The 26,197-nt window shown below is 56.9% G+C and overlaps 1 protein-coding gene across 2 annotated transcripts; it reads left to right on the forward strand.

The window, feature by feature from the left end:
- Positions 1,862-15,787, forward strand: NCLN (nicalin). Of its 2 annotated transcripts, none has more exons than XM_018050804.1 (15): positions 1,862-2,194; positions 7,459-7,649; positions 7,741-7,885; positions 8,716-8,810; positions 9,632-9,712; positions 10,004-10,107; positions 10,974-11,062; positions 11,147-11,286; positions 11,514-11,692; positions 12,590-12,677; positions 12,768-12,806; positions 12,893-13,056; positions 13,929-13,982; positions 14,074-14,152; positions 14,250-15,787. In XM_018050804.1, exons 1-15 carry the CDS (start codon positions 2,011-2,013, stop codon positions 14,304-14,306), a joined length of 1,689 nt encoding a protein of 562 aa, XP_017906293.1. In that variant the 5' UTR covers positions 1,862-2,010; the 3' UTR covers positions 14,307-15,787. The 2 variants fall into 2 exon arrangements, with proteins under 2 accessions (XP_017906293.1, XP_017906294.1); XM_018050805.1 differs by having other exon boundaries at positions 1,863-2,194; positions 12,896-13,056.

The following is a 26,197-nucleotide window of genomic DNA, read 5'->3' on the forward strand; positions in this document are numbered from 1 at the left end:
TTCACCTCCACAAAGCAGGATTAGTTGAAGCCCCCCATTTTACAGACAGAAAAACTAAGGCTCAGGGGAGGAGGTGGCACGGGCAGCCCTAAGATCCAAGCCTTGTTATCTGAGCCAGGTTCAGGCCCCTTTCTTGCTCTATCTCTGGATGAGTGTAAGTGTGTATGTGTATGTGTGTTGCCTGTTCATAACCTGGCTGGAAGGAGCAAGGGTAGATGGAGAAGCAGATAATAAATATTTGCTGATCAAGATCACATGGGCCAGAATGAGTTCTTACCCCTCTCCCTGCCCTGCCAAGCCACCCCGACTCCTCCAGCCTGGGACCCCCCACCCGCTGAGAGACCTGGGGATGGCCAGAAGCAGGTGACATAGCTGGGAGGGATGGGGTGGTGTCTTAGGGTTTTCATGACTCATTTATTCACTCACTCATTCACTTAACCACTGTGTATCAGGCTCTATTCTGGGCACTGGGGTGGCAGCTATGAACAATCTGGCACCTGCTTGCACAAAGGTCACAGTTTGGCGCAGGTGACAAACACCAAACTAAGAGTCCAGCATCATTTTTAGTAAGGAACTACCCATGCAGAAAGCAGGAGGGGTCCGTGAGGGTTCTACAGGAAGAGCAGGTGCAGCAGCTCCAAGGCTGCATAGCTTGGTGCATTCTCGTAATACCCGCATTTATTGAGTGCTTCATGTATGCCTCATCCTTTCAAAGTGCATTCATGTGAATTATCTTACTGAATCCTCACACAACCCTGAGGACCCTGGGAAGAGTGTTTGATTATTTATCATCGTATTCGGCAGGCAGTTGAGGAAATAGAGGCTCAGAGAGGTGAAAGGACTTGCCCAAGGTCACACAGCTGGGAAGTGGAGGAGCTGGGACTTGAACTCATGTTATTAATCAACACAACTGCCTCCTCTCACTTGGGGCAGGAGGGAGGCTCAACTCCTTAGGCAACAGTACCGGAGCCTAGGGGCCAGGGCCATTGTGTTCTGCACACTGTGGCCTCAGCCTTCTCATCCGTACAGAGGATATGAGTTACTGATGACCCTTAAGGCCTCTGACCCAGGGACAGTTGGGTTCTTAGGGTGGGCAGATTAGAAAATATTAATTTAAGACACTCAGTAGAATTTGAATTTCTGGTTATCAACGGGTAACTTTTTTACTATGAGTATGCCCCAAATATAATTAAGCCTAAGTATAAATAATATATCATCCACCGCAGCACAACGCCAGGTTGCAGACTACAAGTCCCATAATCCATTGCGACACTCCCTTTTAGGAACCTGTCATGATATTTTGATTCTTCTTTCATTCATTTATCCAAAAATTATATAACCCACCCGTTGTGTGCCCGGCCTTGGGTCAAGTTCTGAGGAATACATCAGTGCACAAAGAAAACACAAGTCTTTGCCCTCAGGCAATTTAACATCTATATTCTTTGGGACTTTTAAGTGATCTTTTTCAGACGAGGAAGACTTCAGCTCCCATGAGCCCTTATGCTTGCTCGAGACCACAATTCCCAGGAGCCCTAGCGCAACAGGTCCGCCCCTCTCTTCCTTATTTCTAACTTTCTTCCGGGTCGCAAGGTCACCTCCTGTACAACCTCTCTTCCTCCTGTCCCTCGCCTTTCTCCCACAGCAAAGGCATGGTTTCAGTAAGTTACACTGCTAATAGTATGTTTTAAAGTCTCCGTATTTTCTGACTTGGAGTTTAAGTGAAACTTTAGCCAGACAGCCACCACAGCTTTCTCTATTAGGGGGAGTAACAGAATGGGCCCACAACTCCCATGTGGCTCCACGCGCCGGGAAGACTACAACTCCCAGTAGCCAGCGCGGCGGACAGGTGGCCCTCGGCGGTGCCGGCAGGACCCCGGGGCGGGCGCGGGCTGCCCCGCGCGTCGCCCGCAGGACCCCGGCGCCTACCCATGCCGAGGTGAGTCCGCGGGAGCCACCGCCACCGCCGTCCCGACCCCGCCGCCGCCCCGCGCGGCCCCGCTGCTGGCCACGATGCTGGAGGAAGCGGGCGAGGTGCTGGAGAATATGCTGAAGGCGTCGTGTCTGCCTCTCGGCTTCATCGTCTTCCTGCCCGCGGTGCTGCTGCTCGTCGCACCGCCGCTGCCCGCCGCCGATGCGGCGCACGAGTTCACCGTGTACCGCATGCAGCAGTACGACCTACAGGGGCAACCCTACGGTGCGTGGACCCGGGCCCCTGGCCTCCCCCGTGGGCCCAGCTCTTCTCCTGGGCTCTTGGTCTCCCCCAGCACAGCCTCCGCGCTGGGGCCCTGACCTCCCGCCCAGCCTCCCGCCTCCCTAGGGCCCCGGCCTATGCCGGCCGGGGTGCACCTTCCTGCGGTTCGGTCTCTGCTCCCTGGGCCTCGGGACCTGCCTCTCCCACACGTCCAGCAGGAGTCCAGCTTGCAGACTTCACTTGGGCTGCCAGACCCTTGACCGGAGCTCCAGGCAAGTCCGAGCCTGGATACCTGGACCGCTGCTGGGCCCCTAGCTCTCTGTCCAGTGTCCCAGGGACCCACCGCACTGGCTCCCACAGCCCTCTGGCCCCGTCCCCAACAAGGGCTACCTACTCCAGAACGCAGAACTCCCTCCCAGCCTCAGGCCACACTGTCGCTGCTCCTGACCTCCTGGGTCCCCTCTCTCTCCCCAGTCCCCAGCTGGAACAGAACGCCCGCCTTGGGCCTCCTTGATTTGGAGTGGAGTCTCTCAGCGCCGTTCTTCCAGGCTAAGCTGGCCAACCCTACACAGCCCTTCAGCACCCGGGTGCGCTCTATCTAGTGCTCACATTCTGCTCTGCTTGAGGGCTCAGAGCTCTGATCGCTCACCCCAGCCTATCTCTATGTCAAGGCCCTCCCTACTCCCTGGTCCCAGCTCATGGATTCGGTTCCTCAGAAATTCTCCTGCCTTTGGGCTCCTGAAATCCGTTGGACCCCATGTCCTGCTCCCTGCTTGGGAGCGCACCCACCCCTCAGCTTCCTGGAAGCCCCCTTGCTGCTCCTTCTCCCCAGGATTGCAGGCCTCCAGGCCTGGATCCTGCCTAGCTTCTGTTCCTCAGCCCTGCCCTCTCATCTGTTAAAGTCTTTCGAAAGTGTCCTCTCTTTTCCGGGCCTTGCTGTATCTGGTGTTCCAGAACCTTCTGGCCTCTGGTTTCTCTCCCAACTTGGTGTCTTAGGCCCCCGGCAAGCAAGGCCTGTCCACGACATGAGGGCTTCCCCTCCCCAGTGCCCCTGTCCCCTCATCTCTGAGTCCTGGTTCTCTTGGACTGGCCTCTCTCGTTGGAACATCAGGCCCAACCTGAGTCCCCTGGACCCCTCGCCACTGCCAGGTCCTTGGGGAGCCCCGGTGTCTGGAGACATCCCCCACAGACCCCTTCTCACCCCAGTTACATCGTTTCTGTTTAGTGCAGTGGTTGTCGATCCACGGGTCCCTGAGTGATGACTTTGGGTCGTCATGATTGACAGGCTCCTGGTATTTAGTGGAGCCGGGCCAGGGGTGCTGCCCCACACCTCACCGTGCCCGGGACAACCTCACTTAGAAAATTATCTTGGCCAGATTGTCAGCAGTGCCAAGGGGGAGAACTCAGGGTTACAGTGTTGGCTGCAGACCCCAGGCTCCTCTCCAGTGGGGTGGTAGGCCAGGAGCCCCTAAGGAGTGGGAAGTTTATATGTGTTGTTGGCATCCCCCTGGGAAGAGGGTCTATGCCAGTGGTGTCACAGGTGGCCCTTTGGGATGACTCTCGGCGTTTCATCATCATAATTTTGAATAGCCACGTGTGACTGGCGGCTCTGTCCCGGTCTGGAGGATTCCGCCATCCCATTGGCAGGATCCTAGCTCTCTCCAGATCAGCTCGCAGGGCCTTCCCTCACCATGTCACTCCCCTGTCCTGTCTCACACTGGGAGCCTTGCTGCGAGCTCTCCTAGCACACCCAGCTCTGCCCCGGCCCCTTGGGCAGCTGTAATCTGCCGCCTGGATGCCCTGTGTCTCCTGCTGCCTGCCCAGTGCTGGCCTGCTTGCTGATATGGCCCCCTGTCCTTACCCAGACGGGCGCTTCCTGACACTCCAACCCTGATCACAGAGCAATGTCTGCCTCGTCCTCCACGTGGGCCCTCAGAACCTTCAATACTCTCTCCCTTTCCTCCTCCCCTCCTCTCTCTGAGTCCTTTGCCCCCAGTCCTTCCTTCCTAATCTTTTTTCTGACCCCGTGACTCCCTCACCCCACACGCCCTCCTTCCTGGCCCCCATCTTTGCCAGACACTGAGTGGGCTCAGGGATGAGCAGAGGGGCCTGGCAGGGCACCCACCCATCTTGGCTCACACATCTATACCCCCACCCTGGTCCCACCCGGCAGTGTCCCCATTGGTAGGGATGTAGGGCGCCCACCACTGCCTGGGGAGATGCTGTGGGATAGTCCGGTGGAGCAGGGAACCCCACCTCCCTCCCAGTGGTGGAGCATTTGAGAGCTGCTCTGCTAGGTCATCGCTGATTGCAGTAACCCCAGCATCGCACATGCCCTTGCTCTGAGCCTCGTTTCCCAACTTCCTGTCCTCTCTCCGCACCTCTTGAGAAACCGGCAGGAGAGGCTATGTGCTCTTTGAGCTGGGGTGTGAGCTGGGCCCTGGGTGTGGCCTGCCTCCCCACCCTCCCACAACGGACTACAGCCTCCCTGGGCTGGGCCGCTCATGCCCATCCCACTTGGCCCTAGGGGGCTCTGGTAGGCGGGGACATGGGCACTCACGCCCCGGGCAGCAGGATGGGCTCTCCGCCCCTGTTTGTAAATAAAGTTTTATTGGCACTCCGCCATGCCTACAGTCAGTGGCTTTGCACAGCGTAAGACTAGTGCCACTGCAGGGAGAGAGGATTGGCCTTCAATTGAAGTCTGCGACCTCCGTTCAGATCTGGTCCCATCGTGGGGACCTGCAACTTCCCATCCAGGTGTCCAGAGCCCGTCGTGACGCGGGGGCAACAGGCCTCGCAGACTCCAGCCTCACGCCAACCAAGGCGGTCTCTGCTCTTGGGGTGCTTGGCCTCTGAGGGGGCACTTGGGCATCTGGCGTCAGCCTGACTCTGCTCTCATCCCCTCCTTCCCCTCTCTGGCCGTCGTCCTCCTTCTGGAAAGCAGGTCACAGTAGGCTCCGCAAGCGGCCGTGTGTGTCCCCACCCGAGGTGACATCTGAGCCACCCCCGGGAGGCTGCAGCTGGGACAGGTGGGGCAAGTTTCAAGGGCTTCTGAAGGTCTCTACTGCCCTCCCCTACTAGGCCCTTGGGGGCTCCCCTGTCACCCTAAAGCAGAAGCGGGGCCCCGGAGGGGTGGGGAGAGGCATGGAGGCCCCTGGCTGGCCCCCTTGGTCACTGGCCCCTGCCCAGAGACGGCCCTGCCCTTTCCCACCTGGGACACCGTCCCTTCTGTGTCCTGCTGGTCCCCTCCCCTGGACGGGCCCTTAGGATGGGCTGTAAGAAGCGACCCTTCTCCTGCTGGCCAGTGCATTCCTGCAGAGCAGTGGGCGAGGAGGGGGGCTCTGAGCCTGAGGCTCCGTGGGGCTTGGTATGTCCCCAAGGATGCCAGTGTCCCGTCACCCGGCGCCTCGTCCTCCAGGCAGCGCGGTCCAGCTCCTGTGGGGAAACAGACCTGTTTGTCTGCATTGTTTTCTTGACACTTGCTGTGAGGGGCTCAGGGTGGAGGCCCTGAGGCCACACCTGCCCCCAGTGTAGGAGAATTAGCGTGCTTGCTGTGTGCATCCCAGCTCAGCCAGGGCCTGTGAGACATTTTGGGCACTGTGTGTCTTTGTCATCTGGGAGGTCTGACCTAAGAATCGAGTTTCAGCAGCATCCTGCTGAGTGCTAGTGGCCCCAGCAGTTGAGGGGGCTGCCCGAGCCCCCCCCGCCCGCCCCCGACCAGGGAGGACAGAGGGCCCCGAGGGCCGGCCGCCGGGGGCTGTGCACCCAGGCGGTGCAACCACGGGAGTCCATGTGCTGCATCAAACGTCTGCACTGCTTCTTGCCCCTTCAGCTCTCAGGGCAGCGGTGCTCTGTGTGGGAGGGGCCGCACCAGCCTTAGAACAGTGGGCTTCCCTGGTGGCTCAGACAGTAAAGAATCTGCCTGTGATGCAGGAGACCTGGGTTCCATCCCTGGTTTGGGAAGATCCCCTGGAAGAGAAAATGGCAACCCACTCCAGTATTCTTGCCTGGAAATCCCATCAACAGAGGAGCCTGGTGGGCTACAGTCCATGGGGTCACAAAGAGTCAAATACAACTGAGCGACTTTCACTTTGGCTACACAATCCTGGTTACAACCTGCCCCTTCCACTCTGGTCGGAAGGAGTCAATTGCCTGGAATAAGCTTGTGAGCAAGGCAGGGTCCACTCCAGGAGGCAGCTTCTCACTTCCTACCTGATTCTCTGGATCTTTCTTGAGAAAAATCTGGGTGGCCCTGCTTCCAGGGGACATGGGGCCATGTCTGGGGTCGTCTGTGGTTACCACATCTAAGGGGGTCCTGGCAACAAGGGTCTGGGGGCCAGGGAGGCTGCCCTGTACCCTACAGCATCCAGGATGGCCCACAGGCTACAGTGTGGCCCTGACTGTGGAAGAAGGTGGACAAACCCTGGCGCTTGCCCTCCTGAGGGGCCTTGGGGAGACCAAGCATTTGTTCATTCCGTGTCCTGAGGGCACTAGGCTGGTAGTTGCTAGGTGATGCTGGGTTTGCACTGCAGTGAACAAGGTTTGTGCCCCTGGAACCCCAGGCTAGTTGCCTGGGGGCTGGGGGCGGGTTGGCCTGGAGAGAGCAGGGTTTGGGTTTTCCCTAGGACATTGGGAACCTGGGGGTGGGGAGGTGCAGCCTCTTAGCTTGGGGGCTCCCTCTGCTGGTGTCTGGACCCTGGAGTGGCGTGGGTGCTGGGAAAACTCCTGGGCATCTCAGGACAGTCTGGGCAGGGCAGGAGGCTGGGGGTTGGGTTTGCTCAGCAGGCACCTGTCAGCCCTGTGGGTCCTGGAACCATGGGGAAGCCACTGGTGAAGGACTGGGGGAGCAACGCCAGCTGAGTTCCAGTCCGAGTGCTCTTGCTGAGGGGCTGGCCTGGGGGTGGGGGCGGGTGGCTGCCTCTGTCGGGTGGGTTGAGGCCACCAGCCCCCTGAGCTGCTTCAGGGACATGGGGTGGAGACTCGTTGCCTGGCCCAGCGGGCAACCTGCACGTGGTTGCAGGGTGGCTGAGTGGACAGGGACATCACTTTCTGGGGGATGACTGCAGCAGGGGTGTAGTGCGGAGAAGCGAGTGCGAGAGCAGGGACGGGAGGTAGGGCCGTGGTCTAGGAATGTGGGTGTGGAGGGGAGGTTGGCCCAGGGAGAAGGTTCTCGGAAGGCCCCGCGAGTCCCCGGGGTTGGGGTGGGTGTGCGAAGGGCTGGCGGCCGGCGGGGGTCCGGCACCCCTCTCAGGGTCCCGTCCCCACAGGCACGCGGAACGCGGTGCTCAACACAGAGGCGCGTACCATCGACGCGGACGTGCTGAGCCGGCGCTGCGTGCTCGTGCGGCTGCTGGACTTCTCGTACGAGCGCTACCAGCGCGCCCTGCACCAGTCTGCCGGCGCTGTGGTCATCATCCTACCGCGGACCATGGCCGCTGTGCCGCAGGACGTCGTCCGGGTGAGCCCTGCCTCGCCCTGGGGTCCCCTCTCTCCCTCTGGGCCCCCTTCCCCCACACACACCGCAGAGCGAACACGTGCCTCTCTCTCAGCAATTCATGGAGATTGAGCCTGAGATGCTGGCCATGGAGACCATCGTCCCCGTGTACTTTGCCGTGGAGGACGATGCCTTGCTGTCCATCTATGAGCAGACGCAGGCTGCCTCCGCCTCCCAGGGCTCCGCCTCCGCCGCCGAAGGTGGGCTGGTGGGGGGTTGCTGCAGGGCGGAGGGTGTGTGGATGGGCTGCGCTGTGCTGTTTCTGGGGCTCCCCTTTTCAAGCCAACACACGCTTAACCGAGGGGGCACCGGGCATCACGGATCGCATCTTGCAGCCGCCACCCGCAGGGAGGAATCTTCCCGGACCAGGGATTGAATTCTCGTCCTTTGCACTGGCGGGTGTGATCATTACCAGTGAGCCACCAGGGAATCCCTACAGTTGTGTTTTTAAATGTTTAAATGTGTAAAGAACAGAAGGATTCGAGGCAGGGTGAGCTCCTGGGCGTTTTAAGGGAGCCCCTGCCCCCAGGTGAAGTGGACCATTAGCTCACACCGTGGGAGGTGGGCACACTCTCTCCCGATTCTGGAGAGAACAAAACTTTATGAATCTCTGGGTTCTCACACCATCTCCACTTTTGGGGCTGGGCTGGAAGGTCATGAGCTGTCTGATGGGAAACATGTTTTGGCATCCCTGCTCAAGTGATCCTTAGAAAGCTGGGTCAGAGGCAGTGTGCACCCCTCTGTGATTTAGGAAGGGGCCCTGCAGAGCAGAGCAAGGGCACACATGGGCTCCCATGTGGGAAGCAGGAGATTGTTTCACCAGCCCTTGTCCTGGATGCCCAGATTCGCTCCCATGTCCAGTTATCACATTGTGTTCTGTCCATGTGATCAGTCCCGCTTTTGCTCAGACCAGACGCTTAGAGTCTGGGGTGACGAGGACCCAGATTCTGGTCTGGGACCTCCCCCCCCCCGCCAGCTGCTGCAGGGCAGTCACGGGGCTCAGGCTGACCCTCCCTGGCCCTGTATCCAGTGCTGCTCCACACCGCCACCGCCAACGGCTTCCAGATGGTCACCAGTGGGGTCCAGAGCAAGGCCGTGAGTGACTGGCTCATCACCAGCGTGGAGGTAAGTACCTGGCGCCTAACTTCCTGTCCCCGCTGGAGGGGCTGCTGCTTGGGTGACGGGATCAAGTTACCGCCTCTGGGTAGGCGGGGCTCCTCCACCTCCTCCTGCTTCCCTGACCCCTGCCTGCTGGAGTGGCCACCCCCTTCCCTTCATGGAACATTCTCTAAGCTGGTAGAGAGGAGAGCTCAGGGCAGCAATTAAAGCAGAATACAGAAAAATCCAGACACCCATCTCCCATCAGGAGGTGTCCAGGCCAGAGCAAGCTCCCAAGTCCTCCCCCACTTCCATTCTCTCCATGGGCAAATATGGGGTTTTATCGCTGCTCCCCCCAGCAAAAAGCTCCGAGCAGTTTTGTTCCCACTCCCCGCACCAGGAGGCCTCTGCTCTCTCCTTGCAGGGCAGCCCTCCATCCAGAGAGTAAAGGCCGCAGGGCCTTAGCACCTGATGCCCGTAGGCAGTGCTCTGGACAGGCCGTCTCCCCAGCCGCTCCTCGTTGTGTTTGACGGAGGGCCGGTTACACAAGAGGGCTCTTCCCGTGCTGTCCTTACGGCCAGGGTCTTGCGGACGGGCAGGGTCTCCATCAGTGGAGCTCAGCCTATGAAGGGTAGGCCTGGTTTCCAGGTGGAGAAACAGCTGGCACCTTGGCCCCCAGCAGAGCCTGGCCCGCCTGTTTCTGTAAATAACGTTTTACTGGAAAGTGACCGTGCCCACTGGTCCACTGGTACCCACAGTGTAGCCGGCAGAGCCTAGAACCCTGCCCCCCAAGGTGAGGGTGGCTGTTGCTTCCTATGGGCAGGCCCTTCACACCCATGTCTCTACAGGGGCGGCTGACTGGGCTGGGTGGAGAGGACCTGCCCACCATCGTCATCGTGGCCCACTACGATGCCTTTGGGGTGGCCCCGGTATGTCCATCCCCTTCCTGCCCAGCTGGGGAGTCTAGCTTCAGGCTGCAGGGTAGCAGGGTTGGGGGAGTTTCCCACGTGTGCAGGGGTTGGGCCACACCAAGGGTGCATCAGTCAGGTTTGGGCAGAGCTGGGGGTTAGTGGGGAGAGGAGGCAATCCCAGCTGGACTGGAAAGAGGACTGAAGGTAAGATTGTGGGGGTGGGGTTCCCAGCGGGCCACAGGCCGGGGTGGAGGTGGGTGGTGGTGCACGTGGAGGTGGGGTGAGTGCGCCCTTTGTCCTTGCCTGCAGTGGCTGTCTCACGGCGCGGACTCCAACGGGAGTGGTATCTCGGTGCTGCTGGAGCTTGCCCGCCTCTTCTCCAGGCTGTACACCTACAAGCGCACCCACGCGGCGTGAGTGACAGGGCCCAGGGCTGGGGGCGGGCTGACCCGGGATCTCAGAGTTGGTTCAGTCAGGCCCCGCCCCTCCAGGTCCATCCACCTACCCTCTTCCTGGGAATCCCACCAGAGGCTGGGCTGCTTCCAGATGCAAGAGTCAGAAACCCCTGCAAAATTGTCATCATCACTTAGAAAAGCGTCTCCCCATCTTGGTGCCGGACACTGCGGTCCTTCACAGGGGCACTTGCCCACACAGCACGGTGCCCTGGGAGAGCAGAGCCCTAGTAGCCAGCGGGTCTCCCCAAACTTCATACTCCAGGCCCCACGCCTGCTCTCAGGCAGCTGGCTTGAGAAGCACTGTGTTCACAGTCCATTGGGGGTGGGGGGGCGGGGTGGGTGTTGAGATCAAGGTGTTGGCAGGGTCACACTTGTGTGTTTCTTTTATAAGGACTGCCGTGGTTGTGGAGAGGTGGGTGCAGCTGGGGTGGGGGCCCGGTTATATGGTCCTTCACCACCCCACTGGCTTCACTCCTGCTCAGGGACGTGGTGCTGAGTTCCCATCACTTCCTGTTTCCTGATTGGTCCGCCCAGTCTGAGTGTGTGGACCACTCTGAGTGGTCCACCTCTCCACTCAGAGGTCTCTGGAGCCTCCCTTCTCACCCTGGAGACACTGGGTGAAGTTGGGATGTCTGTGGTTGTCTGGACTAGGGGGCTCCTGGCGCGGGGCCAGGGATGTGTCCAGTGCCCGCAGCGCTCAGGATGCCCCGATGTCAGCAGTGCCAGGACAGGGTGGGACTGGGTACTCAGCAAGGAGACCACCCCCTCCTCGTTGGGAGCCTGGACTCCCACCTGTCAACTCTGGCCCCACTCCTCCCTGCCAGGTACAACCTCCTGTTCTTTGCTTCCGGAGGAGGAAAGTTTAACTACCAGGGCACCAAGCGCTGGCTGGAAGACAACCTGGACCACACAGGTGAGCAGCCCCCACTGCCAGGGTGGGCTCTGGGCCGCCGGTGCTCCCCCACACCCCCAGCCCACCAGCCCTCACTGTCTGCAGATTCCAGCCTGCTCCAGGACAACGTGGCCTTCGTCCTCTGCCTGGACACCGTGGGCCGGGGGGACAGCCTCCACCTGCACGTGTCCAAGCCGCCCAGGGAGGGGACGCTGCAGCACGCCTTCCTGCGGGAACTCGAGACGGTGGGCGCCCCGTGGGGGCTGGGCGGGGACATGGGAGCTGCCCCTGTGAACCCTGGGGCCTTGGTTGGGTTTCCGGTGGGCAGGTGGGCTTCTCCTCAGGCTCCAGAAGCAGGAGGTTGGGGAGGGACTGGGGATCCATCGGGCTGCAGGGGCCACCTCTACAGAGGCCGGTGAAGCCAGGGCGTGGTGCATGGGCACCGGGCAGAGGCTCATGGCTCTGCTCGCAGGTGGCCGCCCACCAGTTCCCCGAGGTGCGGTTCTCCATGGTGCACAAGAAGATCAACCTGGCCGAGGACATGCTGGCCTGGGAACACGAGCGCTTCGCCGTCCGCCGGCTGCCCGCCTTCACCCTGTCCCACCTGCAGAGCCACCGCGACGGCCAGCGCAGCAGCATCATGGACGTGAGGTGAGAGCCCCCCTGCCCCCATCAGACCGAGCCAGCGGGGGCCCGTCAGGCTTCCTGGAGGAGGGGGCACCAGAACCGAGGGCATGAGCCAGGAGAAGAGAGGGAAGAATTGATTGGGCAGGGCGCCCGGAGAGCCAGCAGCCGCCACCTCACCCTGCCCCCGGGCCGCCTGCACCCCACGCCCACTCGAGTCAGGATGTGTCTGTCGTCTCTGAAGCTCCCTGCTTCTGGTCCTGTGTGGCCTCAGCCCTCGCTGCCCTGGGCTCGCGGCTGTGCCGCCGCCCTCGGCTCCGTTGTTGTGGCTCCCCTCCTTATGAGGACAGAGCCATGGACTGCGGGACCCCCTGCTCCACTGTGACCGCATATTAACCAGTCACGTCTGCAGACACCCTGCTGCCAGCTTAGGTCCCATCCCGGGGTTTGGGCGGCCGTGGGTGTGGGAGACACTGTAGCCCCTCCACAGGGCATTCCCTCAGCTCTGCCTTCAGCAGCCGGCGGAGGCAGGTGTTCTGACCGCCCCCCATACCCCCAGGTTCTGGAGGAGCACACGGGCCCAGAGCTATCTGGTCACTGAGGCCCACGGCATCCTCAGGGCTCAGCTGGGCACCCGGGCAGCCCTGTGGGGGGTGGGGGACCATCCGCTGGGAAGGCTGTTGTTTTTCTTGTCTTTTCATCGTCAGATACATATGTGATCATTCTTGGTTTTGGGTGATTGATGCCACTTCCAAATAAGTATGTTCGTAAAATCTGCCCTCTAAGGCAGGTGGGAGGGGAGTTCAGGATGAGGTGGGGGACACATGTACAGCTGTGGCTGATTCATGTCATTGTATTGTAAAGTAATTAGCCTTGAATTAAATAAATAAAGTAAAAATAAATAAATAAAATCCGTCCTCGAAGGTCCCGGGTCGACTCGAAAACCCTAACCCGAAACACGAGGCTCATCGCTGAGGCCCTGACTCGCGTCATCTACAACCTGACAGAGAAGGTGAGCCCTGGCCACCCGCGAGCCGCCCTCTCTGCCCCCCCAAGCCCTGAAGGGGGTCTGGACTCAGCCCCGCCCCGCCTCTCTCTGCAGGGAACGCCCCCGGACATGCCGGTCTTCACAGAGCAGATGGTAATGGCCTGGCCGGCGGGTGGGTGGGCTCGGGGGTGTGGTGGGAGTGTGTGGGGGGTCCTTTGACCACCGCCGCGTCCCCGCAGCAGATCCAGCAGGAGCAGCTGGACTCGGTGATGGACTGGCTGACCACCCAGCCACGGGCCGCCCAGCTAGTGGACAAGGACGGCACGTTTCTCAGCACACTGGAGCACTACCTCAGTCGCTACCTGAAGGAGGTCAAGCCGCACCATGTCAAGGCCGACAAGCGGTGAGACCAGGCGCAGCCCCTGCCCCCAGCTGGCAGAGGGCCCTTCCAGGGTCTCCCTGCCACACCCTAGAACCAGATGGAGCAAATGGAAACTCAGGGCGAAATGTCACAGGATGAGTGAGCAGTGTAGGCGCCCTATTAAATCTGAGCTCCAGGTGGACGAACTATCCCAGCATAAGTACCCCTCACGCGGTGTCTGGGACACACACTGAAAGCCTGTGTAGTCTTTATCTTCAGTCGTCACAGAACTGAAGCCCCATGTTTTATCTGGCAGCTCTGTACCCCTGCCCACCCTCTGTGATCCTTCTGTGCCCTGGCCCCCTCCTGCCCTCGGAATGCTCCTGCCCACTGCAGGCCTCCTGGGTTTTGTCTTCTTTCTGTTTGATGCTCCCACGTCCCCTGGTTGGGATGAATTAGGACTGAGGAAGGGTGTGGGTGACCCTCAGGCAGGAGACACCCCTCTTCCTCCACAGACAGCTCAGTGCCACTCACTGGCTCTCCATCTTCCCCCCAATTTGTGGCACTCCAGGGAGACAGAGCTCTTGAACCGAAGAAGAAACTGAGGGTCACAGTGGACCCACAGCCATGCAGCTGGGGCTTCAGAGTCCTCAGCTGTGATCATTCTCCCTCTATAGAAACAAGACCAGAGAATTTCCACAGTCACCACACTTTGTTCTTAGAGAGCTGTTGGCCCAGAAAGCCATAGAAAAGATGTTAGTTCAGAATAAAGGACATCCTCCCCTAGGACAGACAGTGGCAACCCCCACAGACACATACCCAGCATCCTCCACCGTGCTGTGTTCCTGGGCTAGTGGGACTTCAGGTGGCTCCGATGTCAGGGTGAGCCTGCTGAGCAAGTGCTCTCTTGCCAGGGACCCTGAGTTTGTCTTCTACGACCAGCTGAAGCAGGTGATGAACGCCTACAGGTGAGCGCCCTGTCACCGCCCAGGGGCCTGGGTCCTCGGGACAGCTGGGAGCAGCTGGCTGACCGCCTCCACCGCCCCCTCCCACCCCCAGGGTCAAGCCAGCCATCTTCGACCTGCTCCTAGCCGTCTGCATTGGTGCCTACCTCGGGATGGCCTACACGGCAGTCCAGGTAAGCAGGGGGCGGGCGGCGGGAGGCGGGTCCTTGTGGGAGCCCAGCAGGTGGCCCTTTGCCCCTGGTCTCACTGGAGTCCTCCCACTGCCCCCAGCACTTCGACCTCTTATACAAAACAGTTCAGAGACTGCTGAAGGCCAAGACGCAGTGACCAGGCTGCCATCCCCGCCTCGCCTGGAGGGCAGGGCCTCCCCCTCGGTGGCCGAAACCCTTCATTACAGAGCTTTTCTGTGTTGCTCTTGAGGACTTGGGGGCTTCTTTCTCTTTTTTGTCCTTTGCGCTCCCCTGGAGGAGCGTCGGTGGAGGTCTGGGGCCAGGCCACAGACTCGGGGACAAATGTGTGGATGAGCCCCCCACCCTGGAGTTGGCCCCATGGCCCTGGGGCATAAGCCATGGCCAGGAAAGAGGAAAGGCGCCCAGCGTGGCCTTGGGCATCACCCCCGCCTAGGATGCTGACCCTGGACCTGGCAGTCGCAGGCCAAGGAAGTCGGGCCAGGCCACCCCCCAAACCTCCAGCCCTCCACCACGCTGGCTCTGTTCTGACCTCGAGGCTGCCCTCCGCATTCCCCGACCACCCCCCCCAACCCCCACCCCCGCGCTCCAGTAACCCGGGCTCTCCCTTCTTTCCTGTCTGGAGAGTGCGCCACAGGGCCTCTGAGTCTCTGGGTTCCGGCCCCTCCCTCGTAGCCTTGTGCACCGCCTCCACACCCCCCAGCCTCCACACCCCCCAGCCCGGCTGACGGGAGCCAGCTCAGGGGGTGGCCTCCAGACTCTCTGAAGCCCCTGGGCAGCTGGCGCCCTGGACACCCGGCACCCTCCCTGTCGGCCCTCTCACCCTGCCTCTGGGTTCCTCTGCCCCTCCCCCTGCCCGGGAGCCCCGCCCACCTCTCCTAGTCCTTGGGGCTCCTGCTCAGCCTGTTCTCCTGAGGAGCCCTGGGGGTGGAGGCAGCCACTCTGCCCCTGTCCCAGGGCCTCGGTTTTCTTATCTGCAAGGAGGAGGTCGCCTTCAGGGGGAGCGTGTTCCCCCATATCCCCAGAGGGGACGTGACCACAGGGGAGCTCATCCTGGGACCTGGAGGGGCAGGTCCAGGCCTGAGCCCCTGGGAAGGGGTGAGGCAGGGGAGGCAAGCAGGGCTGGGAGTGACCTCAGGGAGACCCAGGTGTACCCATTCATTAGCAATATAATCAGTGACTTGTTGAGTGCTGGGGACTCAGAGTCCAGGAGGAGGGACTCCAGGGGCCTACTGGCCACCAGGGAACGCTCGCCAGCCTTCCGATTCGGAGGGACTGGAGACTGGCTCCCTCCCGAAGCCACCTACAGCCCACTGGAGGGAACAGGTGACTATCTGGCAAGCCTGGGAGGGGCAGGCGTGGGGGCTGCAGGTTCCTTGCCCCTCCCTGTCCAGTGGCCCATCTGCCCCAGACGTTCACCCAGTGCCCGGCCCCCTCTAGGGCGATGCGGTGCTGGCGGCCCGCCCTTCCCCGGGTGTGAATGTGTGAGCCAGGGGCCGGCTGGGGATGCCGAGTGAGTGTCCTTCCTCCCCGGGGGGCGTGGTCAGGGCCACTGACTGGAGCTCAGGCTGCTTGTTGGATGCGGCCAGACGATGAGAAATAAAGCCATAACAAACCACAGCATCGCGTGTCCTATTGGGGCTGGGGCCTCAGGGTCTGGACAGAACCCCTGAGGGTCATATGCATTTCTTGGGGGGTGGGGGGGGAGCCTCATGTCTGTATAAAGAGCAGAGTTGGTGTCCTTCCTGCCCCTGGCTGGGACCATCACTTGCCCCATGGCAACACGAAGGTGACAGCCAGCTCAGGGCTGATAGATCATGGTGGGGGGTGGGGGTGGCGTACCACAATACAGCTGGGGTCCGTTACCCCCCAGCCCTGGAGGCAGTGTGTGTCCCGTGTGTCCCCCGGCTCCCGGCCTCAGGGTCGCATGGCCATCTCTTCTGACGTCTCATAAGCACGCATCCGTCTTTGGGCTTAGGGCGCATCCTGCTTCAGCCAGCATGCCGTTTCCACATGAGGACACATTCGGAAGTTCTGCATGGCTGTGAATTTGGAAGGACACCATTCAACCTGATATGGGGGGAAGGGTGATGGCTGTATGAAGGTCAAGACCACTGGCCAGCCCCAGCCCAGGCTTTGGGGAGGCCCTGGCCAGTCATTGGGTTGCCTGGTGCAGCTCCACACTGGGGTTCCAGCAGCGGGCTCCCTGCTCTGGGCCTGGGAGCTCCCGAGGGGTCCGCCTGCTTCCTGGGCTCCACTGGAGGAGACCCCTGATCCGGGGCCTGTCCCTGTTGGCTTCTGCCTGTCCACACTGTTCTCAGTGCCTTTGTGTCAGGGTCCCTGCATCGGGGGCTTTGGTTTTGGGGAGCAGAGAACAAAGTACAGAGACGTGTGCAGCTGGGAGAGGAAGCCTGGGGGAGGCAGGCAGTACAGGGGGTGTGGCTTGAACTCCACGGCTTCAGCCAAAAAAGAGGGCTGTGAGATCCTTGACCCCAGGGAGGTGGGAGCCTCTGGGGAGCTGTGGGCAGAGGAGGGGTTGGACTCAGGTGCTCACAGGCGCCCTCTGGTGGCAGCTTTGGGGAAGGCAGACTGGGAGTGGGTACACCAAGCAGGTCAGGGGGCTATGCTTGTCCAGGTAGGGGACACATGAGGGGAGAAGGAGGCTGGGTTCCCTGGACCCAGAGGAGAGGCTCAAAGGCTGTTTCTGGACCATGTGTGGGCCTGACCACAGAGCTGCTCAAGTCTCCATAGTGACTCCCATCTTCAAGGTCAATGTCACTGCCGCCTCTTCTCAGACCCTCATATCCCCCACACTACCCTGAGGCTGGAGGGTGGCTCTGGCCCCAGCTCGGACTCAAGTAAAACTCCCCACGTTTCAGGAGAAAAGCCAGCCTCTCCCCTTATTTCAACACAGGCTGTTAACTTCCTCTTCCTTTTCTACGAAACTGTGCCCATTATAACCAAAAACATGAAAACCACAACACCAGCAGGCGGACACAGCTGCCCTTATGTATGTGCCGGTGTCCCTCCGTCATGTCCACCCTGGGTATGTGGCGTGTGTACATGGGTGTACACCAGGCCACATTCTGGAAATGAGATCCACGTGTGAAAAACAGTATTTCTGTCCATAGGCATGTTAGGCGGTGAGAGGTGCCATGTTCCACCCACGGAACCATTGCCACATGGAAGGCGTGGTGTATGCTTTGTCCTCAGAGCCCCTCCTGGCTTCCATCCGTGACCCCTCCCTGTGGCCTCCTTGTTCCCAGGTGCCCTCTGGTCCCGCCACTGCAGATCAGTCTCATTCAACTGTGGAGTCAGCCAGTATTTTCCCACATGTGCCAGGTGCCCTGCTGGGCATACAGACACGGCTGCCAAGCAGAGACCCTGGGCCCTGCGGTCCACTGGAGTAAAAAACCTCCCAGGTGGACATGAGTGGGCTTTTGAGTGAAATCAGGATGACAAGAGGGACTAAGCCATATGGAAATCCAGGACAGTGGTCCAAGCAGCATGCACAGCCTGTGCAAAGGCCCTGGGGCAGGACCAGGCCTGGCAAGTTGCAGGAGCAGTGAGAATGGGGCCTGTGTGGGTGGGGCAGTGATGGAGGGGGAGAGAGGAAGGAGGTGAGGCACAAGAGGCCCCTGGGGAATTGGTGGGCGTTTGCTTCCTGCTGTCAAGAGTGATGGGAAGCTGTGGGGAGGGAAGGGCAGAGGAGAGGAGAGCTGCAGCAAGGCCACTGACTCCCAGGGGACAGTTGTGCACATGACCCTGTTCTGTGGGCTCCCTCAGCACCAGGGAGCATGATCCCAGGTCCATCAACCCTGGGCAGCAGCAAACGATTTGGGCAAAGGTACAATCCCCTATTAGGACCCCAGTGGCATCGATCTCTTTCCAGGGTCTGTGTTTTAAGGCTATAAAACAGGAAGAGCATCTGATGAGACCACCTTGGTCTCTCCTCTTTCTGCACAGAGGCGTCTCCCGCTGTCTGTAACTCTCACTCTTAAAAACGTCTGTGTGTGTTTATGGTTATGTTGTTCAGTCGCTCAGTCACGTCCAAGTCTGCAACCCCATGGACTGCAGCACACCAGCCTCCTCTGTCTTCCACTATCTCCCAGAGTTTCCTCAAATTCATGTCCATTGAATTGAATCAATGATGCTATCAAACCATCTCATCCTCTGTTGTCCCCTTCTCCTTCTGCCTTTAACCTTTCCCAGTATCAGAGGCTTTTCCAATGAGTTGGCCCTTCGTATCAGGTGGCTAAACTATTGGAGTTTCAGCATCAATCCTTCCAATGAATATTCAGGGTTGATTTCCTTTTGGATTGGCTGGTTTGATCTCCTTGCAGTCCAAATAACTCTCAAAAGTCTCCAGCACCACAGTTCAAAAGCATCAATTCTTCGGCATTCAGCCTTCTTTATGGTCCAGCTCTCACACCTGTACATGACTACTGGAAAAACCATAGCTTTGACTGGACAGACCTTTATTGGCAAAGTGATGCCTCTGCTTTTTAATACGCTGTCTAGGTTTGTCATAGCTTTCCTTACAAGGAGCAAGCATCTTGTTTATGGATATATACACAATATTCAGCTTCGCTTGCGTGTGGCCTACACATCTGTGGGTCCCATTGTACTGTCCTCTTGCATTAACTCTTGCTTTGGTATCTCTCACACTCCACGCTCTTTTCCCCTGCTGTGTAGTATTCTGAACTCAGAAGGTACAACGGCTTATCTACTGGCGCCCTGCTGATGTTCATACCATCACAAGCCTTCATAGGTGCCTCTCAGGAGGGAGTGTATTTAACCAAATGCCAGAGAACTGTGGCCCTTGACTGTGTATGGCCCACTGCCTGTCTTTGTAAATAAAGCTTTGTTGGCACACGGCCACAACCAGACGCACCTGGCTGTGAATCCCCCTCAGCTGTTTTCTCACCGCAGGGGCCACAAACCCTCAAGTGCTTACCGTTCCGGCTCTTTCTGGGAAAAGTCCACAGCCTCCCAAAGTCTGCCCTCTGGTTTCTCCCCTTTCTTACCATGGGACTCATTTGGCAGCTACCAGAGCAGGCTGGTGGTGCAGTCCTTTTGCAAGGGACACACGTCGTGGGCTTCTTTTGACATTTCAGCCTCAGTTCAGGAGCTTCCCGAGTGGCTCAGACTATAAAGAGTCTGACTGCAATGTAGGAGACCCGGGTTCGATCCCTGGTTCGGGAAGATCCCCTGTAGAATGGAATGGCTACCCACTCCAGTAGTCTTGCTTGGAGAATTCCATGGATAGAGAAGCCTGGCAGGCTGCAGTCCATGGGGCTGCAAAGAGTTGGACACGACTGAGTGACTAACACACACACACCCTTGGCTTCTTTTGACATTTCAGCCTCAGTTCTAAGAGTTATTGATAATTTTAATCAGTATTTGACCTATAGAAGGTCCAGAAAAAAATTAAGGGAGAGGAGGAGAGGGGGTGCAGGGGGCGCTGGTACAGGAACCAGGGATGAAGTGGGGGGTGTCATTGCCGAGCTCAGGGCAATGTGTCTGCTGGGTGTCTCACAAGAGAGTCTCTGTTCCCCCTTTGTGATTGATTAATGAGCAAGTTGTGGGTTGATCCTTTAGTCCCATGGTCAGCGACCACTGACAGTTCCTGCTTGAAACCACTGGGACCTGGTGCCCAGCGGGGACCCTCCTGCCATTCCTCTCCTAAAGGCACGGGTCAGGATCACATACCTGCTTCTATGTCCAGTTTGCAGGGGACAAAAGGGTATCTGGGCAGGAGAAGTATCTTGCCTTAAGGTCCCTTGGCAACAGGACGCTGCTGGCAGTCTCTTTTAAATATATATATATATTTTTATTATTTGGCCGCGTCCTGCAGCATGTGGGATCCTAGTTCCCCAGCTGGGGATTGAACCCATGCCCCCACAGTGGGAATGCAGAATCTTAACCCCTGGACCACCAGGGAAGTCTCCCACCTTTTTTATTTTTATTTTTTTAAAGTCTTACTGATACACATTCACACACCATAACATTTGCCATTTCAATGTGTATAGTTCAGTGGGTTTTAGTCCATTCACAGAGCTGTGTATCTGTCAGCTCTATCTAATTCCAGAACGTCCTATCCCACTCACGAAGGGAAACCCTGCTCTCGTGAGCAGTCACCCCCCCAGCCTCTATCCCAGCCCCTGGCAACCACAAACCCACTGTATGTCTCTGTGGATTCTGCCTGTTCTGAACATTTCACAGAAATGGAATCCTGCAATATAGACTCTCATGCCGTTTTGATGGCGAGTTACAGAAACACAGTGAGGCTAGCTCGTTCAGAAAAGAGCATTTATTCATCTCTTTCTCATTCTAACTTGGGGAGGGGGAAAATCCTCTGACAAACTCCCTAGTCAACACCCAGGCCCTCTTGTTCCCAGGCTCAGACTCCCACAGGAAGAAGCCCTGAGGGGCAGGTGTCCACTCCTAGGGCCAAAGGGGTGGGGCCACAGCAGAGGAGGGATGGGGGATGGGACCGTGACCACTGAGGGGTGCATGGCTGGGTCCCCACTCCTATCTCCAGCCCCTCCTTTCCTTCCCTCACCTCCCCGTGGGGGAGAGATTTGCTCAGGGGGTGACGGAGTTGTGTTTCAGATTCCCCTCCCCCTGGCTGTGTCCAGGGAGTGCAGTTTGCTGAGAGAGGGGGCAGCGAGGTGTTGGCTCAGTGAAAAACCTTTTCCCATCCCTGAGGCCAAATGGCGAGGGTCAGGGAGGATCCGGGGGTCCCTGCAGGAAGGAGGATGGGTAGTTCCTTCCCAGCAGAGGGAGGGCAGTGGGGCTGGGGGCTCTGAGTGCTGGACAGCCCCAGGTGCCTTGTGTCCTTAGGTGCATGAAGGCAGGAGGCATCTGGGGCAGGTGGGGACTGCGGTGCAGTGTTTCTGGGGGACACATCCTGAGCCCCTAAGCCCTGTCGGATGGGGACATTTCAATCTCTGGGGATGTGCCAGAGGAGGTGTACACATCTCTGAAGGGATGAGGCCGAAGGACACAGGGTCCAAGGGGACGGGGCACAGCTGACCTTCACCCAGGAGGACACTTGGGCTGGCAGTGCAGAGACCACCGGCACTGGTGCTCCAGGCTGGGCCCCCAGTCCCACTGGCTGACCCTCCCACCACCACCGGAGGAACCCCCAAACCAAGGACGGCAAGACCAGGCCCCAGAAGGGACGTTTCCCTTCATGGGCCCAGTCCTCGTCACACCCACGCCCTGCGAAATGAACCCACGCCCTATGAAATGAGAGTCTTGCCTGTAGACATCAAGACGGGGACACAGCGGATGTCTCCTCACACCTTTGCTGCCCCTCACTTGGAGACTGGTTCGAAATAGAGTCCCATGACCCTTATCAGACCCAGGGGTTGGGGGTGGTTCTGCGTTTTCAAGAGAATGCCCGCCCAGGTGGTCTGCACATCTGAGGGGCGGTGCAGCCTGGACATTGCCCCCCTGATCCCAGTCTGGCCCCTCTGCCGAGGTAAGCCAAGGTAAGCACCTTACCTGTTCACATCAGCAGTTCTCACCTTGGACCCTGGGCCACGTCTAGGGACAACTGTCACAACTGGGGGGTGCTCTTGGCACCAAGAGGGTGGGACAGGGAAGCTGCTCAACACCCCGCCCCCGCCCCTGCACAGAGAATGACCTGATCCCAATTGTAGGGAGTTTTCCTTTAAGATAAATTAAGTCTGTGTAATTATTTTGAGAAACTCTATTGTGGGAGACTGTGCAAAGGTCCTGAGGCAGATTTTTGACAGAAGATCCTGAGAGCCAGTCAACTGGCTGGGAAGTATCTCAGCCCCAGATTCCCCATTAGGCTCTGTTCCCACCCTCACTATCTTTTAAGTCACAGCCCAGACCAAGGACCTCCTGCCATGAAGCCGATGTGACCAGCTTTCCTCTGCTGATAATAAAATCAAAGTCAGACTCAAGTGTCCCAGCTGCCCTCAGGCACACAGTCTTGGTTTTCTCTGCCATGACCTGTTCCCTGATATGGCTGATGTGTGTCAGGGAATAAACGCCAGGGGTGAAGATTGCTTAGGAGGTGGGAGGCTAGTGGTAAAGAATTCTCCTGCCAGTGCGGGAGATGCAATAGATGAGGGTTTGATCCTTGGATCAGGAAGATTCCCCTGGAGAAGGAAATGGCAACCCACTCCACTAGTCTTGCCTGGAGAATTCCATGGACAGAGGAACCTGGTGGGCTACAGTCCATGGGGGTCACTAAGAGTTGGACACGACTGATCACACACACGGTTACTGAATTTTAGGTCGTGGAGGTCAGACTCAAGTTAGACTGGGCTCTTCCCCACTCTTTGTCCCCAGTGGGAGAAAGAGGCTGAGGAAAATGCCTCTTTGACTCGCAAGAGAGCTGGTGGGGTTTTATTTTTATTCTTTTAAATGACTCTCCCAGCACATCAGAGGGCCACAGGGCTTCAGCATCCTGTCTCCATGGAGACAGAGCCTGTCTCCAGCCCAGCTCCACCAGCTCAGCCTGGGGCTGAGCCGAGAACCAGGGGCTGTGCAGGGCCAAGGGGTGGGATGTTCTAGGAGGACACTGGATCCGTGACCCGGGTTCTGCTCCTCCTTCAATCCTATCTTGGGGTGGCTGCTGTTATCAGGCAAGGTTACAGCCATTTATTGAATGCTAAAGGTGCTCCCGGTTTTATGCTGAGCCTCACCTATTAGCATCACTGAATCCATGCCAGGGGCTTCCCCCCTCTTTACTCCTAACTTGGCAAATAAGGAAACTGGAGCTTGGCCGTCTAAAGTGTGAGGAAGACGCTGTGGGATTGTGGGAAGCATGTGGGTTCATATCCCAGCAGTCTCAGTGTGTGACCTTGCCCAAGTGACTCGACCTCTCTGGGCCTCAGTTTCCCCCTCTGTAAAGTGGGTATAGTAACAGTACCCACCTCTAATGCTTGCTATGAGGGTGACCTCTCCTGAGGAGCAAACTTTAAGGATAGAGAAAAATACAGAATATTTTAATACACTAGTTTTCAAAAACTAAAAATAATGCTGAAAAAAATCCATGATGAACAAAAAGGTCAACATTTTAAATACAATCAGAATTACTGATTTTTCCTTTGGCTCATCACAGCACTATGACTGATCCTTTTTGTTTCAAAATAAAGAAAAAGAAAAAGAAATAGGGACTTCGCTGGTGGTCCAGTGGTTAAGACTCCATGCTTCCACTGCAAGGGCATGAGTTTGATCCTGGATCAGGGGATTAAGATTCCACATGCTATGTGACCAAAAAATAAATTGTTAAAAAAAAAGAGAGAGAAAAGAAGGCTTCTGTATTAAGAAAAAACACACAAAAAACAAAGGAAATACATTTAAAATAAAGTCAGGGTCAGTATACTGACCCCTAGTGGCTGTGTGGTGCTTTTTATCTTACAACCTCTGACCCCAGTTCCTCCAACCCTGCCTCAGGGCCTTTGCATCTGCCTTTGCTTTCTTAAAGGCCATCCTCTCTAAGCCTTCCGTGAATTTGCCTCCTAAAGCCATCTCTCCACTTCTGTTGCCTCCATTGCATTGAACACAGTCTAAAGTATCTGGTTTAGGGGCTTCCCTGGTGGTCCAGTGGTTAAGACTCTGCAGAGGGCTGTCCCTGGTTGGGAAACTAAGAGCCCACATGCCTTGTAGCATGGCTAATAATAATAAAGTATCTGGTTTATTTGTCTGTACTCATCCCAGGCATTGTGCTGTGGATTGAGTCAAGCACTTAGCACAGAGCCTGGTGTTGGAGAGAGAGCAAAGTGACTTATCAATCAATCAATAAATATGTAATGATATGAAGAACTGACTCATTTGAAAAGACCCTGATGCTGGGAAAGATTGAAGGCAGGAGGAGAAGCGGATGACAGAGGATGAGATGGTTGGATGGCATCCCCAACTCAATGGACGTGAGCTTGAGCAAGCTCCAGGAGTTGGTGATGGACAGGGAAGCCTGGCGTGCTGCAGTCCATGTTGTCACAAAGAGTCAGACATGAGTGAGTGACTGAACTGAACCGAACATAACATATTAGAATTAATTAAATTATCATGAGTATAAATGCTATGGAAGAAAAAGGAAGCCTGAGAAAAGAAGTAATGGAGGCTAAATGATCTTAGATCAGGTAGACACAGAAAGTGATGGGAGGTTGAAGGAGCGGACCATGTACCATTTGGGTGAAGGGCATTCCAGGCACAGTTGTGCAAAGGCCCTGAGGCAGCACCACACCTCATGTGTTGGAGGAACAGTGAAGTGGTACGTGTGTCTGGAGCAGACTGAGGAAGGGAGAGAGAAGGTGGAGGGGAGGGCAGGGAGGTGCTGCAGGAAAGACTCAGGCTTTAATTTGGAGACATCTTTGGATATTTAAAAAAATTGAATTGTAGTTGATTTACAATGCTGTGTTAGTTCCAGGTGTACAGCAAGGTGGCTGTGTACATATGTATATGTATATGTTCTTTTTCACATTCTCTTCCATTATAAATTGTTACAAAATATTGAATATATATAGTTCCCTGTACTATAGAGTAGGTTCTTGTTATCTATTTTATATATCTACTAATTCTATATATAAATACAATATATATCTATATAGATATAATATAGATATATAGCTACTAATATAAATAATATAATACTAATATATCTACTAATATAGATAATATAATTTATTGTATCTACTAATCCCAAACTCCTAACTTATACCCTCCTTCCCATTTGGTAACCATAAATTTGTTTCCTATATCTGTGAGTCTATTTGTTTTGTAAATAAGTTCATTTGCCTCATTTTGTTTCGATTCCACATTTAAGTGATATCATATGATATTTATCTTTCTCTGCCTGACTTCACTTAGTATGATAATCTCTGCGTCCATCCATGTTGCTGCAAATGGCATTATTTCATTCTTTTTTTATGGCTGAGTAGTATTCTGGGGTGTGTGTGTGTGTGTGTGTGTGTGTACACGCAGACATGCATACCACATCTTTATCCATTCATCTGTTGATGGACATCTAGCTTGCTTCCATTTCTTGGCTATTGTAAATAGTGCTGCTATGTATCTTTGGAATGCGTGTATCTTTTCAAATTCAAGTTTTCTCCAAATATATGCCCAAGAATGGGATTGCTGGATCATATGATAGATCTATTTTCAGCTTCTGGAGGAACCTCCATACTGTTCTCCATAGTGACTGCTCCAATTTATATTCCCACCAACAGTGTAGGAGGGGTCCCTTCTTTCCACACCCTCTCTAGCATTTATTACTTGTAGGCTCTTTGATGGCCAGTGTGAGGTGACAACCTCCTTGTGGTTTTGATGGAGAGTTTTAGCAGGGGTGGCGTGATGCCCATAGAGAACTTGGCCCCAATACATCATTTCTTTCTAAATATTTTGAACAGTATGTGCCCGTGGCAAGTGTGACCAAAAGTGTTGCTGAGGATAGAACACAATGATCGCTGTTTCTATTCCGTAAGTTACAAGCTTAAAAGTGCTGAGCACAGTATTATAAAAATGCTCTTTCTTGTTGCTGTTATTTTTGTTATTATTAATGTTATTATTCTGTCTGCTTAAACATTCCATGGACAGTCCTGTAAAAGCCAAGTGAGCGCCCTATAGAACTGTGTGCTACTTTTTGTGTTTTTCCTGGTGTTATCAGTGGGAAGACTTCGAGCCACCTCGAAGCCCGGTCGGTCTTGCCTAAAGATTTGCCGTCACGCACCCAGAAAGCAAGGGTTACGAGCCCGCTGGCCTCAGTTTACCGGCCCGGACTGGGCGGCCAGGCGGGATGCCGGTTGTGTGGGACGCAGGATGTTCCAAGTGCGGTTCGGGATAGACGATGCGCGCGGGGGCGCCGCCGCGGCGAGGCGCGCTCTGGCCGCCAGGGGCCGCTGCGGAGCCGCCCTTTTGTGGTCCTGATGCTGGCGCGAGCGGGCGCGCGGAGGAGGGAGGAGGGCGCGGGGACCGGGCGGGAGGGAGGCGGGAGGCGGTGTCCGTCGCTCCAGCTGCGAGTCCGCCCGCCGCCCGCCGCCGCCG

The sequence above is a fragment of the Capra hircus genome, chromosome 7, assembly GCF_001704415.2.
Source record: "Capra hircus breed San Clemente chromosome 7, ASM170441v1, whole genome shotgun sequence".
NCBI lineage: Eukaryota > Metazoa > Chordata > Mammalia > Artiodactyla > Bovidae > Capra > Capra hircus.